Genomic DNA, 20,391 nt, shown 5'->3' on the forward strand with positions numbered 1-20,391 from the left:
TATGTAAAGTTGTCTATTCAAACGCTAAAATATAGCTGGGCACAGTGGTGCATGCCTGTAATACCAGCGACTAAAGAAGCTGAGGTAGAAGAGTGACAAATTCAAGGTCAGTCTCAGTGACTTAGTAAGGCCCTAAGCAACTTAGTAAGACCCTGTCTTAAAATAAAAAATAAAAATGGCTGGGGACTTAGCTCTATGGTAAAGCACCCCTGAGGTTCAATCTCCAGTACCCACCCCCATCAAAAAGCTAAAATATAAAGAAGCCAAAATTATACATTAAGTACTTGAAAGTGTAAAAAAAATGGTAAGTGGTTATCTCTTTTAGAGTCCCTATTAAAGAATTACATTTAAGGATAAAATACAATGTCTGGAATTTGCTTCTGGTGGGTATAAAATTGAAACAACTATGCTGTAGTAAACCATAAACCTACACTGGTCCATACAAACTTAAATATTTGTGCAACCTTCACTCTTTTAAAAAAGTAAAGATATTTTCTTTTACTTCTCACCAAACCCATTACATGGATGAGGAAAAAGAGGCCCATTGAGGATAATAACGCAAAGGATGCCAATTAAACCAATGGCCAAGAGAGATCTCATTTTTTTAAAAAAGAGCCACCTATAGTTACACTGAAAATGATAAAGATGACAAACCAATCTCAACCAGCATTAATAGAAGAGATGAAGAGATTCAAGATGAAATGCATTGGTAAAATGGCAAATGAAGTGTTGAGAACTATACTTAACAAAGCCTTTGACTTCTCCCCCACCCCCCGACTCAGGATTAAATCCAAGGGTGCTCAATCACTGAGCCACATCCCCAGCCCTCTTTCGCATTTTATTTTGAAACAGGGCTTCGCTAAATTGCTGAGGCTAGCTTTGAACTCACAATCCTCCTGCCTCAGCCTCCTGAGCTGCTGGGATTACAGGCATGCCCTGCTGAGGCCAGCAAAGCCTTTTACTTCTAAGAAGTTTATATAGATAATCAAAGTGGCTCTGGAGACCACAAGCCATAAAATATAGCTGAGGTAATGAAAAATTTAAAAGGCAGGGGGTAGGCACTGCCATTACATGAGGACTTTAAATACCTGAGTAGCGATCACAAGAAGACAGAATAAATAAAGTGAGGGAATCATTTAATTCACAGAAACTACATAAGGATTGATAAACTAAACCAAAGCATTAAAAACAATTAGATCTAGCCAAATAAGGGATGAGATACCTAGGAAGAGGATGTGAAACAAATATTTGATAAAATAATGAAAATTATTAACTCTGGCTCTGACAAAGATCTGTTAAGAGAATGCAAAGACATACCACAGACACAGAGAAAATATCTGCAATAAATATAACTGACAAAGGATTCCCATCAAATACATACAGTGAACTCTTTAAATTAAATGAGAAAATAACCTATTAAAAAAGGGCTGGAGATATAGCTCAGTTGGTTGAGTGCTTGCCTCAAATGCACAAGTTAAATCCCCAGCACCTGGGTTAAATCCTCAGCACACCCCCCCACACACACACACACACAAACAATAATAAATAATCATCATCATCATCTCACAGACTTGGTTAGGATGAAACAGGAGGATCACAAGTTCCAAGTCAATCTTAGCAAGTTAGTGAGACACTGTCTTGAAAAAACTAAAAAGGACTAGGGTTATAGCTCAGTGGCTAACTGGCCCTGGGTTCAATTCCAGGTATCCAGGAAAAAAAAAAAAAAAAAACCTGAACGTACATCACCAAATAAAGAACTGATATCAAATAAACAAACAAAAAGTTTATCATTAGTCATCAAAGAAATGCAAAAAGTAAATATACTGGGCTGGAGCTGGAGCTTAGTAGCAAAGCTCTTGCCTCACACATATGAGGCACTGGGTTCATTCAATCCTCAGCACCACATAAAAATAAACAAATAAAATAAAGGCATGCTATCCATCTACAACTAAAAAAAAAAAAATTTTTAAGTAAATATATTAAGACTCCTTTATACACCAATAAGTCTAATGTCCTCTAGAAAAAGAAGCTAGGAACATAAAAAAAGCAATTCATAAAAAATATAAATGGCATAATAATATGTGAAAAGAAACTCAATTTCATTCACAAATAAAAAAAAATAGAAGAAAGTTGAAGCAGGCACAGTGGTACACACCTATAATCTCAACAGGCTGGTAGACAAGCAGAAGGATATAGAGTTGAAAGTCAGCCTTAGCAATTTAGCAAGGCCCTAACCAACTTGGTGAAACCCTGTCTCAAAAATAACAAAAGGGGTGGGGATGTGGCTCAGAAGTTAAGCATCCCTGGGTTCAATTCCCAATCAAAAAACAACACACAAACACGAAAAAACAAAGCTAAACTATATTTAGCAAGCCTTCAGTATACAAAATATTTCCCATATTTGATCTCATACTACCTATATGAGGTAGGTACTATTACAAGTTCATAATGCCTTATCCACAATTCCAATATCCCCAAAACTTCTAAAACCTAACACATTTTGAAGTGAAACCTGATCTAACCTGAAGTAAAGCTATTTATAGTATTATCCTACTTAGGAATTATATTTTCTTTCTCTTGAAACACAATGACTTTGATTAAAGTAACACCTTAAATCCTGACAAGGGTGTTAAACTTTCAAAATTCCAAAATAATTTTAAATTTCAAACACATTTGGCCCCAAAAGTTTCAAATAAGGAAATATAACCCTGTATCTCTTTCTGCAAATGAAGCACAGTAGAATAATATTGCTGGGTGAAAGTAAGTGGTATTTATTCTCCAAAAAATAAAGCAACTTTATAAAGAAAAGTATTGGAAGCAACCCAAAAGTGTGATTTCAACCAGGAATTTGTACATAAAGAAACTGACATAACATATAAGCAGTATTTTTTTATAGGAGTGCAAGGGAGAAAAAGAAAATCATTGGATGTGACATGGAAGTAACCCTAAAACATTATTAAGTGGGAGAGTAAGGCAAAAACTGGGTGTCATGGTGCACACTTACACAGCAATTCAAAAGGCTGAGGCAGGAATGTTCAAGTGCGGAGGCCAGCCTGAGAAACTTAGAAGACCTTGTCATCAAAATAAAAAATAAAAAGGGCTGGGGGATACAGCTCAGTGGTTTAAAAAAAAAAAAAAGTTACAAAAAAAAGCAATGTTATCACTTTGCAGATTGAAATACACATACATGCATGCACACATCTGACTGCTTCTATTGTTCTGAGAATACAGAGAAAAAAGATATTTTCCTCTTTCTAACTCCACAGTCAACACAGATGATTTCTATGACCAAATGTGTGTGGGATTTTCCTTACACATCAAGCAAGAAATTAATTCTTCAGGGAACACCAGCTGGGTGTCCTCTAATTCAATTCTCACACCATCCCACAGGTTAAGGGCTCAATCCTAAAAACTGCCCTCCTGCTTCAAATGTCAACCACAAGCCCCAGATTGTTTACTGGTGCTTCTGACCAACTGCTTATAAACTGAGGTTCTCATAACCCCCTCCTCCTTAGGTTCAACTCATTTGTTAGAACAGCTCACAGAACTCATGAGAAAACTTACATTAACTGGTTTAATATAAAAGATATTACAAAGGATAGTGATAACACCTGGAGAATCAAAGTATCAGAGAGGAATGCATTACCCTCCAAGAACCTCCTCGTGATTAGTTATCCAAAGCTCTTCACCTGTCCTTGTGGGTTTTAATGGAGACTTTATTAATAGAGACATGATTGATAAATCATTGATCAGGCCACAGGTTATCAAATTAACCTTCAGTCCCCTCTGTCCTCCCCAGAGGTTAGTATTCAGGTGACTAAGGCTCAGCAACAGTGAGCTCATTAATATACACAAAGACTCTATTTTGAAGATTCTAAAAACTCGAACTACATGCCAAGAAATTGGACCAAATATATTTCAGTGTATCATATATATGCATAGCATATATCAGAAACAATACAACAAAGATAGGTACAGGGGCACATGCCTATAAATTCAGTGACTCAAGAGGCTAAGTCAGAAGTACTATAAGTTCAAATCTAGCCCGGGGCCATTTGGCAAAGCTGTCTCAATATTTAAAAAATTTTAATGGGGATGGAGGACTAGGGTTGTAGCTCAATGATAGAAGCTTGCCTAGCCAATGCATAAGGCCCTGGTTTCAATAGCCAGTAAAAAAAAAAAAAAAGGAAAGAAAGACAAAGACAAAAACCAATAATAATACTGATTCCAAAGAGAAGAGTGGTAGCTTGGAAAGAGCTCAATGAGAAGCTTTTAGCCAATACCATTAGGAACCAAGTGCAAATAAAAACTCATAAAACTAACAATAGTACGGGGGCTAGGTACACAGTTCAGTTGGTAGAGTGCCTGCCTCACATGCACAACACCCTAGGGTCAATACCCAGCACTGCCCCCGCCAAGAAAAAAAAAAAAAGATATATATTCTAAAGTGAAAATTATTTTAAACACAAATCAGAGACATTTTTCTGCCTTTCAGGTATGCTCAAAGCTTGATAGTATGAGTATGATGGGGATGAGGAGACCAAACTGTTAGTGAGAAAGCTGGCAATATCAATTGAAATTTTAAATACATATGCCCTTTCAGTGCCACTTCTACAACCATCTCCTACCACTGTGGTGACACATGTGACATGATAGAGCTGAGCATGGTGATGAATGCCTATAATCCCATCCACTTGAGGCTGAAGCAGGAGGGTCACAAGGTCAAGGCCAGCCTGGGAAACTTATTAAGACCCTGTCTCAAAAAGTAAAAAGGGCCAGGGATTTAGCTCAGTGGTAGAGCATCTCTGGGATCAAACCTCAGTATCCTTCTCTCCCAAAAATAAAAGAATGAAAAGTGTAGCACTGTAAATCTTCTGGCTATAAAAGATGAGCTTGTTCTTGTAATACATTTTTAAAGAAAGTGAACAGCAAGTAATTAATTATGGCATTTGCAAACCAGAGAGATTTATGAGTCAGGCATGATGGTGCATGCCTATAATCCCGCAGCTTGGGAGGCTGAGGCAGGAGGATCCCAAGTTCAAAGTCAGCCTCAGAAATTAAGCAAGACCCTAAGCAACGCAGTGAGACCCTGTCTCAATGTTTTAAAAAATAAATAAATATGGGGCTGGGGTTGTGGCTCAGTGGTAGAGCGTTCGCCTAGCATGTGCAAGGCCCTGGGTTCAATCCTCAGCACCACATAAAAAAATAAATAAAATAAAGGTATTATATCCAACTACACCTAAAAAATAAATATATTTTAAAAAAATAAAATTTTTTTGAAAAGCAATTACGATAAAGATGGGACAGCAGTTAGTCTGAGAGTAAAGAAGGGGGAAAGGGAACGTGAAAGAGCTTTTGGAGTAGCCAACTATTATTTTCTTAACCTGGGTGGTGCTTATAGGTGATGTTCTTATTCATTAAGCTAAGCAAGTTTTGTGTGATTTTATATATTTTTACTTGCATGCATGAGGCATTGGGTTCAATCCTCAGCTCCACATAAAAATATTGTGTCCACCTAAAACTAAAAACTAACTATAAAAAAAATTTTTTTAAACGAAGCAACTACAGGGACTGGGAATGTAGCTTGGTATAGAACTTGACCAGCATGCACTGTGTTCAATTCTCAGTACCAACACACACAAAAGCAAAAGAAATCACTGATACAGTTTCAGTTACTCATGTTCCAAAAATATTAAGTGAAAATTTCTAGATAGAGCAATTTTTATTTATTTATTTGGTATTGGGGATTGAATCCAGAAGCACTAAACCACTGAGCTGTATTCTCAGCCCTTTTTCATATTTTTTATTTAGAGATAGGTCTACCAAGATGCTTAGGGCCTCAAAAAATTGCTGAGGCTATGGGCTGGGGATGTGGCTCAAGCGGTATCGCGCTCGCCTGGCATGCGTGCGGCCCGGGTTCGATCCTCAGCACCACATACAAACAAAGATGTTGTGTCCACCGAAAACTAAAAAATAAATATTGAAAAATTCTCTCTCTCTCTCTTAAAAAAAAAAAAAAAATTGCTTAGGCTGGCCTTGAACTTGTGATTCTCCTACCTTAGCCTCCCAAGCCGCTGGGATTACAGTTTTCCACCACCAAATTGCACACCACTCTAGCCTAGAGAAGACTGACAAATCCCATGCCATTCTGCCAGGACATGAATCATCCCTTTATTCAGTATATCCACAATGTAGGTACTCTGTCACCTTTCACTCCCCTCCACGCCTCCCCTCATTACCAGATTAACTGTCTTGGTTATCAGATCTACTGTAGGCATATATATAGCAGTGCTTAACTCTTAATCAGAATGCCTCAATTCATCTTATCAAATATGCATTGTATCATCTCACATCATCACAAGAATGTTGAGCATAGCACCATAAAAGAGGCCACATTTACATAAATTTTATTACAGTATAAGTGTTCTGTTTTATTGTTACTGTTAATTTCTTACTGTGATAAATTAGATGTGTATGAATAGGAAAAAAACATATTGGGTTTGATGCTATAGAAGGTTTTAGATATCCACTGGGAGTCTTGGAACATATCTCATGAAGAGGGAACTATTATACCTCTACAGAAAATTAGGACTGGGGATGTAGTTTGGTGGTAGAGCACTTGCCTAGCACATGCAAGGCCCTAGGTTCAATCTTTAATAACACACTCACACACACACCAAAAAAAAAAAAAAAAAAAGGTGGTGGGGGGAGAAAATACATGTATATTTTTTAAACAAGAAATCATATCATTTGCATTTAAATTTAAGAGGAATATTTTCAGGATGAGCAATTATCCAACTAAGAATATACACAAGACAAATGAAGACACATGTCACCATAAAAACTAAATGTGAGATGCAATATCAGTGATGATGTGACCATTCATTTGGGGATGTCCAATTTGACCAGCTCAGATAATTTCCTATATTGTATCTAGGGCCAAAAAGCTACTGAAAGGATATGATTCCAAAAATGTAATATATACGATGAAAATGTCAACTGTCAACAGTGTCTTCAGCATGCCTATGGATTGATTTGAATTTCATTCAGATTCATACACTTGATCTTGATACTTTTAATTGTTTTGCTTTAGTAAGTTGTTTACTTGATCGAATGTTAATAAACATGTAGCTATTAAACTGAAAAAAAAAACTAAATGTGAATGTTTATGGTAGCTTCATGCATAATTGTCAAAAACTATAAACCAACTATAAACTATTTAACTAGTGAATGCACTTGATATATACAATGAAATACTACTCAACAAGAAAAAAGAATGAAGGGCTGGGATTATAGCTCAGTAGTAGAGCATTTGCCTTGCTCGTGTGAGGCACTGGGTTCGATCGATACTCAGTACCACATAAAAATATTGTGCCCATCTACAACTTAAAAAAAAAAAAAAAAAAGAATGAACTACTGATACATACAACAACATGAATTTCTTAAAGCATTACATTAAATGAAAGAAGATAGACTGAAAAGGCTATACATACCGTATGATACCAAGAAAAATACAACATTCTGCAAAGATAAAGCTACAGGGACAGAAAACAGACCAGGAGATGCCAGAGGTTGGAGACAGGAAAAGAACTAATCATAAAAAGCACAACATTATCATTATTATTTGGAGTGTTGGAGCTCAAACCCAGGACCTCTCACAATGCTAGGCAAATGCTCTATCACAAAGCTGTATCCTCACCCCTAAGGAACTTTTGAAGGTTATAGAAGTTTTCTACATCTTGATGGTGGCACAGTGCTTAAGTTTCATACAACTTTAAATACTATATTAGGTATCTTCCATTTGTCCTACCAGATTCATTCCCCACTCTGGTCTCTGCCCCAGAAGGCTGACATGTTCCAGCTACGTGAGAGGCTGAGGTAGGATTCCTGAGCTCAAGAGTTCAAAGCCATCTTGGACAATATACACAGTGTACCCCCATTAAAAAAAAAAAAAAAAAAAGTCTTATTCTCAGGCTTCCACTGGGTTCTAGGTATGAGGAGCCCCAAAAGGACCAAAGATGGGGGGAAGTTCCCATATTTTATTTCTCCAGGCCCTCAACAAAATATTGCTCCTCCTAAGGTGGTCTCCTCTGAGAAGCTCAGGTAATCCTTTGTCTTTTGGGGTCTTAATAATAGATTCACTGCAACTAGTCAAGGTTAGAGCCCCATCCCTTGTGATTTCCCTACATTTCTCCCACACCTTTGAAAAATAACACCTTTATAAATAAACCCTCCTCATATTATCCAATTTGGGCATGCCATCTGCTTCCAGTTAGGACCTGGACTGACAAAAGATGCAAATATTAAAATTATGAGTGAAAGTATAAAGTGGAGAGGCAACAGGGCTTTTTTTGTTTTGGATGGAATTGGAGATTAAATTCACAGGTGTTCTATCACTGAGTTACATCCCCAGACTTTACTTATTTTTTTGGCTATACCGGGGATTGACCCCAGGGCCTCACACATGCTAGCCAGATGCTCTACCTTTGAGCTACATCCATAATCTATTTGATTTTTTATTTTGACAGCGTCTCAACAAAATTGCCTAGGCTAGCCTCATTTGTGATCCTCCTACCTCAACCTTCTCAATAGCTGGGATTACAGAGTGTACCATCAAGCCTGACAAGACAAGAGTTTTTTAAAATGTTGTAACTAATGTGTAAACAAAGAAAGTTGGTAACTACTGCTCCAGGAAAATTTGGTGTTAAAGCTACTGCAACCTTCATGAGTTTTTCTGGATCATGATCCAAACTATAAAGTTTGTCACCCACCTCCTCCTGTACATAAGTATAATGTGTCTTCTTTCATACTTTAATCCAATCCACTACCACCGAAAACCCACACAAGTTCCCAGAACTCAGTGATCAACATAACTCAACTGGGGTTCATTTGGGGTTTATAACTCACCTGGGGTTCATTTTCCTATTACTTTCTTGCCCTGATGGTGACTTAGGTATCTTTTATCCTACAGCCCTCTCTACTACCTCAAAGTAGGAAGGTTTGAGGTCACTAGAATATTGACTCTCTTAGAGCTTCTTTATAGAATTATGACTTCTTTACCCCATTATAAAAGCCCTCCTTTTTCTGGAACTGAGGATTAAACACAGGGGTGCTTTAATACTGAACTACACTCCCAACCCTTTTCATTTTTTATGCCTTGAATTTGTAATCCTCTTGCCTCAGTCTCCCCAGTAGCTGGGATTACAGGCATGCCCATCTCATGCAGCGAAAGTCCCTTCTTTTGAGACTTGTGTCACCTAACCAGATACCGTCTAGTCTTCTTAATATTAGTCATCCAAGCCAGGCATGGTGGCACACACATATATTCCCCAGTGACCTGGAAGGCTGAGGCAGGAAGCTTGCAAGTTTAAGGTCAGCCTGGGCAATTTAACAAGACCCTATCTCAAAAAATTAAATAAGTATATAAAAGGGGCTGGGGATATATTTCAGTGGTACAGCACCCCTGGGTTCAAGCTTGAGTACTATCACCACCCCCAAAAGGCAGGTTGGGAGGAGACAAATTCACAGAATGGGTCAACTAGTGACCGTGAGGTTTTAGTGTTACCAACTTCAACTACAGTCTCAATAATATCTAGAAATTCTACATTCCCACTCTCCTACTTTAGGTAACATCTTTCTGAACCTTTTTCCTTAGCCCCCAAGTTAACCTGACTTTCTTTCTCCCTTTCAGAAAAATCTCTTTTACATGAACAAAACAAAACAAGCTTTCAACCATAAACCACCTTATTTTCCATCCTCCAACCATATTTATCTTTTCAACCATCGTTCCTCCTGTTCAGAAAATACACCATCTGAAGACCCTTCTTCCCTGTTCTTTGGTTCCCATGCTTCAAGGTCCATGCTTCCAATTCTTCTAGAACACCTTATATCCTCTATCTGCACTTTTTTCCTCCCCTTCAAAAATTTTTATCAAATTGTGTACACTTGCTGCAATTTTTTTCTTACGTCTCAAACCACTCCAACCAAGCTATAAATCCAATGCCTGTTTTGCAATCCTCATTTTAGTTGAGTTTTCAGCAATTCAATTGGATTCAGTTGATCCTTTCATGAAATACTTTTCTGCTGACTTCTGTAACATACCTCCTGCTAGATTTCCCTTCTATAGCTACAGTGATACTTAATTTCCTTTTCTAGTTTCTTCCTCTTTTCCTCTATTAAGTACTGCAAAATCTTCACTATCGGTCCTAATATCTTTTCCTCTTATACTCTTCCCTAATGATCTCATCTAATCCTATATTTTCAAATAACATTTATATATTAAATTTCACATTTATCATACACATAAGACTTTTTATCTATCTCAGGAGATCTGTCACAAAAAATAAATAGGAATAGTGAGGCAGCTCAGTGGCAAAACATCTCCGGGTTCAATCCGCAATATCCCCCCCAAGAGAAGTTTTCCAGTCAGGTGCACAGTGCACACCTATAATCCCAGCTACTAGGAAGGCTAAGGCAGGAGGATTGCAAGTTTGAGGCCAGCCTGGGCAGTTTAGCAAGAACTTGTCTCAAAATAAAATTTTTTAAAGTGTTGGGGATGAAGCTCGATGGTAGTATGCTTGCCTACCATGTGTGAGGCCCTGGGTTGGAGCCCCAGTACTACAGAAATGGGAAGAGAAAGGAATTTTCAATAATAAGATCTTAAAGTGGGGGGCTGGGATTGTAGCTCACTGGTAGAGCACTTGCCTAGCATGTGAGAGGCACTGGGTTCAATCCTCAGCACCACATAAAAATAAATAAAATAAAGGTATTGTGTCCATCTACAACTAAAAAATAATAATAATAAAAATAAAAAATGAAAAGAAAATTTTTTTTTAATATAGTGACAGTCTTTTTTTAAAAAAAATTATATGGCTTTCAATATAACAAAGCTAAGTTTATTCTTATACAGCAGCACTTTGAAAAGTAACACTTTGGATATTTCACAGATCTTCCATTTAGTTCAAGTTATCCAACTTCCAAACTATGCTTTACCCTCTATATAATAGGAATAAAAACTGTCTTACATGGTTGTAATTAAGGATCAATTGACATATAAAAGATGTGGTACAAAGTAGAAACTGGGGGCTGGGGATGTGACTCAAGCGGTAGCACGCTCGCCTGGCATATGTGTGGCCCGGGTTCGATCCTCAGCACCACATACAAACAAGAATGTTGTGTCCGCCAACAACTAAAAAATAAATATTAAAAAATTCTCTCTCACTCTCTCTTTAAAAAATAAAAAAAGTAGAAACAGAAGAAATAACAGGTCTCTATTCACTTTTCTTAAAAGGAAGTTGATTTGGGTAAAACTTAAAAATATGTTCTTTACACAAAACACATATCTATAGACAAGTAACTCTTGCACAAACTACATTTGTAATATATTTTTAATAATCCTCATTAATCATCTGTACTTTATCCAATGAGTAGACAACAATCTCATCTCAGGTCAGAAGTTCCTGTCCTACATTAAACTTTCAGGAATGGAATAATTCATGCTCCTTTCTAAAAATCACCTTTAGTTCTAAAAATCAAAATTCATAATTTCCCAACATCATTATTCCTCAAACACTCAAATACTCAGTTGAGTTTTAAGCAAATGGAAAAAAATTATTGGCTACAAAACCAGTCATGCAAATTAAAAGCCTATGCCATAGTTATCTCAGTATTTGGCAGGATATGTAGACTGAATCCCAGCTGGCTGGCAAAGAAAGTGTGCCAGGCAGAAATATAAGTCTCTGCACACTTTATTCTAGATCCAGACTAACAAAGATGGAAAATGAAAGTAGCCTCACATAAAAGGTAAGGGAAGCCTTCTTTTACCTCTAATGTACACAGCCCCATATTTCAAACTTTAAAAAATACCTGCAAATCTCTTAGAAGAGTTAACTTTAGCTCCTGTTAACAGCTATTTCTAATTTTTTTTTAAATTTCTATTTATTGATTGATTGATTGATACTAGGCATTGAAACCAGTGGCACTTTACCATTGAGCTAAATACCCAGCCATTTTTATCTTTGATATTCAGTTTCACTAAGTTGCTGACTCAGACCTCAAAGTTTGGATCCTCCTTTTGGAGACTTTGGTCACCTGGACCACAAACTTGCACCACCATGCCTGGCTCTAACAGTCATTTTTAAGTAGTACATCTGACTAACAACTCACTGGCTTCAAAAGTAACTGTAATTAGAATGTTTTGCTTTTAAAATTAGAGATTAGATACAAAAGTATTTGCTTTAAAATAATCCAGAGGAAGCAGGGAATGTAGCTCAAGAACACTTGCCTAGCCTGAGCAAGGGCTTGGGTTCAATTGCTAGTACTGGGCAGGGTGGTCATCAACATCAGAGATAAAGGACAAAAGGTAGAGACTGATATATAGTATAGATGAACAAGATTTGCCCTATCCTGAAAACTGCTGGAGTTAGATAACTGAGTACATGAGATTCCTTTATTTTCCTGTACCTGAACATTTCATAGTAAAGGATTTCTTATTGCTATTTTTAAAAGGTTAGGTTTAAATGCCTTTCCTGGCATTCTCATACAGTTTGTAATCTTGGTGCTGGTTCCTTTACCCATCAAGCATCTGTTTGGAAAATGGCTACCACTATGCTTTATTACAACTTCCTAAAGTTCCTCTTCAAATTAGCTACAAGTTTCAAAAGCACTTAGAACAAAGAAATTTTAGAGTATCAATAAATTAATCACATTTCCTCTAAAAAGAAAAAGATACACTTAAAAATGTAATGCCAAGAAAAAAAAATAAAAATAAATCTAGGTTGAATAAGCCCTTTTCACTGATGTTATATAATTTTATGGTGTACACACACAAAGGTATCACAAGCAGGAACATTTCACCAAATAGATACTTTGGAACTTAACCTGTGCACTTTGAACAAGTTGATAAAATGTCCAATAAGTTCTTAAATAAAATGCCTAAACATGCAAAAGACAGTACTAAGATTTCTGAGACCTAAATAGCTAGAAAAAGTGTCCAAACTTTATCATTATCACAATGGTCCCTAATTCAAAAAAGGTTAGAAAGACGGGCATGCTGGTAGCACACAGAAAATACCAGCAACTCCAGGAGGATCCCAAGTTCAAGGTCAGCCTCAGCTACTTAGAGAAAACCTGTTTCAAATTTTAAAAAGGGTTGAGGATATAGCTCAGTGGCAGAGTGTCCCTCAATCTCCGGTATGACACACAGACACAACTACATGAGATTTATAGGCCTCATCAAAAATTTAGGTTCAGGCTCTTAAACTTAACTAAAATTATAAGACATTCTGAGTTAAGAATAGAAGCTATGATAACCTGACAGACAAAATGCAAGCATCTAGTCCCAAAAAAACTTTGGTAGACAAAGAAAAGGAAGATAATACAAGTGCAAAAGCATCCCAAGGTCTCGGCACCAAAAATACAAAGTACAAAAGCATTCTCAGAAGTATAGAGCCAATTTACAAATATATGAACTTACAAACTTTTTGTAGGAACAACTGATTTGCACATATTAGGAATAGGATGAGGCTACTATAAAAATTAAAAGCACTCCATCAAAGTTTGCTTCTTTTTCTACAGAGGGCTGCCAAGGTTGTTGGAGCTCCGGAAAAATGTAAAAAAAAAAAAAAGGAAAAAAAGTGTGTGTATATATATATATATATATATATATATATATATATATATATATAAATTTTTTTTTCCCATAGTGCTACAACTATTCCCTTCCCAGTAAGGGTGGCTCTGCGAAAAAAGAAAGATGTTCTTAAACATCTATTTATTTGTGTTTTAGTATACATTTTCTCCTCACAAATACATATAATAAAGTTTGGATTCATTATCAGTCCCCAGTATTAGCATCAGAACTACAATTTAACTGTTATCTCATTCTACAGAAAACTGCTTTCAAATCCCACCAACTAACTCACAACAGCAGTTTGGAGAAATATAAAGACATTATCAGCAAAGACACATAATCAATTGCTGGCTATAATACTTAACTGCCACATTCTTGTCCCCCCCTTACCTTACATTCATTCTTATTAGTAGAACCCTCTGCCACCAGAGCCTCAGCCTACCACTGGTGCCCTATTCTTCAGAAGTCAGCATACTCAGCCTTCCATGACCACTTCCACCGCTTGCCCAGCTTCATTCTTCCTTCAACCTACCTGCTCCACACTCTGTGAATTAACTATCTGGCAACAGCAAGAAATGACAATAAGAACACTACATAACTCAAACAGAATAGCACGCCGAGAATCCAGTACGATGGTTTGACAAATAGTAGGTGCTCAATAACATGTTAAAAGATCAATAAATATTATTCTAATTCTGCCACTAGCCAATCTTGGACAGTCACTTAACCTCTTTGAGTCTCATCTGTAAAATGAGAAAAGGGGAGTTAAAGTTCATTTTAAGCCAGGTGTTGGTGGTACACACATGTAATCCCAGGTACTAGGGAAGGTGAGGCAGGAGGATCTTGATTTTCAGGTCAGCCTAGGAAACTGAGCAAGACCCGTCTCAGAATAAAATTTAAAAAGAGTTGGGTATGTAGGTCAGTGATACCACACTTGCCTACTACGTATGAAGCCCTGGGTTCAATCCCTAATAACACTCTCTCTCTCTCTCTCTCTCTCTCTCTCACACACACACACACACACACACACACAAACACACAAACACACACTTAGCTCAAAGTTCTACGATTATAATACATTTTTAGGGGCTAACCTAGAAACTGTTTTTATGCAGTTTTTTAATGAAAATTTAACCTAGGCTTAACTTATGAACAATGTTTCAGGAGAAATGTGGGTAAAGCAGTAAGGACAGACAAATCAGAATTAACCTAGGATTCTGGGAATCAAGGGTACAACAATAACAGCTGACTCACCCTATCATCCAATGGGAAGAAAATGAGTGAAAAAATGCTCAGCATTTTTAGTGAAACTATGCAAGGTACAAACTATTATACTGTTTGATGGGCCTTATATTCAGCCTCCAAAGGACAAATTCATTTTAGGAACTCAGAACTTTAAAGTTTCATCTTTATATCCTTCCAAATTATGAGATCCATATAACACTCCATTATCACTAAACTTTGCCAAAAGTTCTAGAACTAACTTCTATTTCCAACTATAGTGGCTGTTTCTTTTTTTTTTTGGCATGGAGGGGGGTAACCAGGGAATAAACCCAGGGCACTTTAGCACTGAGCCACATTCCGAGCCCTTTTTATTTTCATTTTGAAATAGGGTCTTGCTAAGTTGCTTAGGACCTCACTAAGTTGTTGAGTCTGGTTTTGAACTTGCAATCCTGCCTCACCTTCCCAAATCACTGGGATTACTGGCATGTGAAACTGTGCCTGACTTATACTGGCTATTACTCTATTGCTAAATAGATGCTCACTCTCTCCCTCCACCCCAATTTACTCCTGCCACTTCCAATCTCAGATCTTCTTTCAGCTAACTAACCATTTATCATTTACTTTAATCCCCAAATTCTTTACAGAAATGAGGAGTATAATAAACAATATGAAACAATAATGCTATATGTACATATTGACGTTTTTTAAATACAATCTTGTAAATTAAAATTTATTTATTTAAATATGTTTTTAGATGTTGATGAACCTTAATTTTATTCATTTATTTTTATGCGGTGCTGAGAAACAAATTCAGTGCCTCACACATGCTAGGCAAGTGCTCTACCACTGAGCCACAACCCCAGATCTAAAATTTATTAATATAGGTTGCTACTGGCTCCAGATTCTTGCTCAATTTGCAAGAGAGTTTAATTCTTCAATGTTTCTATTCAAAGATTAAGGAGTTAATCTTTCAGAACTGGTTCTAGGGGAAAAGTCTAACATTCCTAACTAATCCTCATCTCCTTGTCATTACCATTAATCATTCAAACCCTCTATAATAATAAAAATTAGTTATTATGTAATCCTAACACAACCAAGAGAGATGTTTTTACTGGAAATGGAATTGGGTTTAGAGTTTTATGAAAGATTGTTCCCAAAATATACTCTGAATAGTAAGTCTAAAAATATCAATATACCAGGCGTGGTGGTGCACGTCTATAATCACAGCTACTTGGGAGACTGAGGCAGGAGGATCACAAATTTGAAGCCTGTCTCAGAAATTTAGTGAGACTTTAGGTAACTTAGCAAAAGCGGTCTCAAAAAAGTAAAAAGGGCTGTGGGTATAGTTTAGTGATAAAGTGTCCCTAGGGTCAAATCCCCAGTATCTATAAAAAATAAAATAAAAAAGTATTAATATTCAAGTTGTGTAATTAAAATGTCAACCTGATTAAAGTTATTAAATCTTTCAGAAAATTGTCGAGTCCCCATTAAGCATGAATACAGAAAGAAAACCCAAGTGATACACAACATTTTAGAATTCAAATCATTTAAATAAATGGCTTGCAAAAAGCTCTCTTGGTTCCTCGTAAAGTAAATAAAACTTACCAGAAGTCATTAATTTAGCACAGCTACTTTTGCTTGCATCATCCTCTGGGATTCTGTTTGTGCTCTTTTCTTTCCCAAGTAAAGTATCCTCCAAAGGTAAGCATTTATCAGATACAACACTGTCTTCACCCACCACATGACTGATTTTGCTATTAGTTTCAAGTACTGAAGTGACTTCTTCCAGCTGAGCAGCTTCACTAGATTCTGAGTAAGAGGAACCCTTACTCTGGGCTAAATTCTTTGAAGAAACTGGTAGAGATTCATCATCACTATCAAATCCAAAAGGATCTCCAGTATTTTCTTCTTCTATTTTCAGTTTCTTCGGAATTTCTTGGATATCTGGTTTGAAATTGGGCCTCTTTTGCCCTAATTTAGCCATAAATGTGGTCTCTCCCCATTTTGTGCTAAGGGTGGTCCGTTTGTTGGAAAAGACTTCATCAAATTTTGAACTGCCATTGCCTCCTTTCCTACTGTATGTTTTCCCAAATCTGGACGTCATTTTGACACCTGTTTCATATTCCTGTGGAAAAAAATTTTAAGAAAATATGTAATCACTAAATACTTAACAAGTATCAAACACTGCATATAAAAAATAAGAACTTATGAATTCTCCTGCATAACTTTTCAACATTAAGCATACAAGTCCTTAAAAAATGGTTAAATAAATAAGGGGATACAGAGCACATTTTTCACTTCTATATGCTTCCATGTCAATTTTTTTTTCTTACAATGAGTATTCACATGATTTACAAAGTAGAAAGCATTGTGACTAACCAAGTTTACAATACAGCATCCATATAAACCAACTTATACTGAAATATTTTTTAAGTTCCAAGTGAATTACTATTCTCAGAAAACACCATTTTTACCTTAAAAAACTATCTGAATAGGATAATTTCCCCTAACATAAAAATCTAAAGCACAAAATGTTAATTTTTTTTCAGCATCTCAAAAGTTTTAAGGGGACTAAATTTAGTTCTTTGAAATTTCACAGCACTTATCATATGAGGGAAAAAGGTCGGAAAAATGGTGCTATTTTCCCATGTATTACAACCTGCAGCTTTGAAACAAAACTTTGAAAATTCACATTCTTGATCTAAAGCAATCTGGGCTGTGACTTGAAAAATACTACTTAGATGGCCTTCCCTTAAGAGCAAGAAACCATCCTTATTCTATCATCCTTGTCCCTACAGTGCTGTGCTCATTTGCTAAGTGACATTTTTTGGAGCTGAAGACTCCAGTATATTACACTGCCCCATGAATTATTACAGAAATAGCAACACATAACCTTTATTTTCCTCTTATTTATAATGACAGATAAATTCACCTGATTTACCTATATAATAATAGGGTACTATGACCAAAAAAAAATTTTTAAATTCCCAAAAGTTTAAAAAAATTAAATCATTTTAAAAGACAAGTACTTATTTTTAAGCACACTCAATTCTTGTCCATTCCTTACACTTTGACTTTCTACAGTTTAAATATCAATATATCAACTGTTAACTAGGAAAAAAAAGGTGAACTGCTTAGGGGCTTGAAAAATCTTCATTACTTGGAAGCCTAGAAAAATGGAAATTATATTTTACCTGTACTTTTGAATGTGCTTTGATCTTTACTTTTAATGTTTTCCTTTATTACCTAAAATTCTTAACTTATAAAATTACCGTACAACTTAGTTCAATATATATTCCGTAGAGGATCCCCCCACGCTTGGTAAGAAGCCAATTCTAATTTGACAAAATAACAATTTACTCATTATACACATCTGTGCTAAAAGAAAATAGTTTTCCCAAGGGAAATCTATTTTCCCTTCTACTGTAAATTTAACTCTTAACAAGTTTTACTGTCTTTCTTAAACATAGCCTATTAAAACTATTGGGTAGCTACCAAAGACAAAAAAATTAAGTCATTTCTCTTCATTTTTCAAGGATGTAAAGCTGTGATCTGCAGACCTACATTTACATATACACCAACAAAGCTGGAATGTTTTGGATACACTTATGTGGTAATCATCTAAAAATGCTGACTAAAGGCCAAACCAAAAATCCAGACTTGAGTACCTTTAAGCCAACATAAGAAAAACTCATTGTAAAAATGGTCCTAAAACCACAAAGCACTCACTGTTGAAAGTCTAAAGTCTGCAGATAAAGATATGATACAAGAAGTTAATTAAGTATAAGAAAACTGCATTTTTTTTGAGTCCATGTCTTTCACAAATACATACTGAAATACTGATAAAATAACAAGTGATATTCCAACATTAAAGAATGGGAACTGTATGTAGATTATACAAATTTTGATAAGTTAAATACTCCATGCAAAATATGAGCACACGGGAGTTAATTATATAATAGTCTCCACTTTTCATTGCCTTTATCATTTTGCATCATAAATGCCTTAAAAAAAAAAAAAAAGTTAGGAGACGACCGCGATGGCATTACCTAGGCCTAAAGCACACACAAATTAAAAAATAAGTGCGCAGACGTGTTTGACTTAATATTTAAGATGTTACTTCAAACACACCAGCTATCCCGCTCAGGCTTCAAACCCCCAAAGGCTGTCCTAACTAAAAAGCAAAGATTCACGACTAAGCGTTTTCGATCTTCAGGCCTTTGCCCAGCCCCAAACCAGGTTGAATGTTGAGGGAAAGTGTGCTGGGATTTAAAAACAAAGTCCTCACACTTAACCCCCATGCAAACCTAGCACCTTCCCGGTCCTCAATGGCTTCAGGGGCGCCCATGAAGGAAGAAAAGTAGAAGGGGCAAACTGATCCACGCAGAAACCCTCACCTGAGGCGGCGGGTGCACCAGAAGACTGTAGGAGAGGCGGCCCCCTCCAGCTGGACCGTCACGCAACTTTTCTGCTCCCCACCCCCACCGCCCGGGAAGGGGGATGTCGCTCCCGACGCCCCGGAAGCCTCAGCCACCGAATCCCCAGGGTAGCGCAAGGCCATGGTGGCGTCCAGAGCGGAGGAAAGGACGGGGGATGATCGGGGACTGAAATCAATACGCTGCACTCGGTTTGGGGAGAAAAGTCAATCAGCAGCCACCAGGAAGAGAACTCAGAAGGGGGTAAATAAATGAGGAAAAAAGAGTTCTTCAGGCTGGTCCCCTGCCCAACTTCTTAGAGGCCGGGTGGGCAAGTCGGCGAGACTTCCATCACCCCTGTCTTCCCCCACCCTCCCCGGCTCGCTCCAGGCCTAAGCTGCCGCCCGAGACCTCACTTACCCTCGGCGCCTGGCGGGTGCTTTGGCCTCGGGCCGCCTCCGCCTCTCCCGCTCCCAACGGCCCACGGGCGGGCGCGGGAGCCCCGCGCGGAAGAACAGGGTCGGCTGGTGCCTCTAGATACGCAAGGGGCTCCGGACCACCGTCACAACCCGCGACTCCGCTTCGGTAAATAGGAAGCCCGGCAGAGGTGGGGGGGAGGAGCGGCGGCCCCGCAACTTCCCTCCCCGCCTCTAGCGCCGCCGGCCGGGCTCGGGTCTAGGCCTCCCTGGCTGCTGCCGCTAGAGCCAGTGCCGAGCCCGCTACGTGCCCCCGCTGGGCCGCCGCCGCCTCCTGCGCCGCCGCTTCCGCCGGTGAATGGTCAGCGCTGGAGTTTGAACAGGGCCCTGAACCATCTCAACGCCATTTGCGCTCCCGGCCCCCACCTCCTTCCTCCAACAGCCGCTCGCTCCGTCACTTTGCTTCCCACAGGCCCCGCGCGGCCTCCCGACACCCTAGCCAATCGCGCGGCGGCTTACTCAAACCGCCGCGCAGGCGCCGCGCCCCGCAAGCTCCGGCGCCCGCCATTGGCCCGGCCGCGCGGCCCGACGGGAGTTGTAGTCCCGGTTCGGGAGGTCGCGGTGCTGAGAAAGCTCTGCGCGGGAGCTGGCGGTGGATAGAGAGGTGGTTGCGGGCCTGACCCGCCCCGGCTCGGGAGCCAGTTCC

General features: G+C 38.1%; 1 protein-coding gene across 2 annotated transcripts in view; it reads right to left on the reverse strand.

The window, feature by feature from the left end:
• Positions 1-20,175, reverse strand: part of WAPL (WAPL cohesin release factor) — a 72,996-nt gene extending 52,821 nt beyond the window's left edge. The window contains exons 1-2 of one of the 2 annotated variants that reach the window (XM_081267914.1): positions 19,690-20,175; positions 16,460-16,979 (exon numbers count right to left, since the gene is read on the reverse strand). In XM_081267914.1, coding sequence (XP_081124040.1) covers positions 16,460-16,958 — 499 coding nt within the window. In that variant the 5' untranslated portion in view covers positions 16,959-16,979; positions 19,690-20,175. The remainder of the gene's footprint in view (positions 1-16,459; positions 16,980-19,689) is intronic. The other variant, XM_081267913.1, reaches the window with a different exon arrangement.
• Positions 20,176-20,391: the final 216 nt, after the last annotated feature.

The sequence above is a fragment of the Spermophilus citellus genome, assembly GCF_964194105.1.
Source record: "Spermophilus citellus genome assembly, chromosome: 15".
NCBI lineage: Eukaryota > Metazoa > Chordata > Mammalia > Rodentia > Sciuridae > Spermophilus > Spermophilus citellus.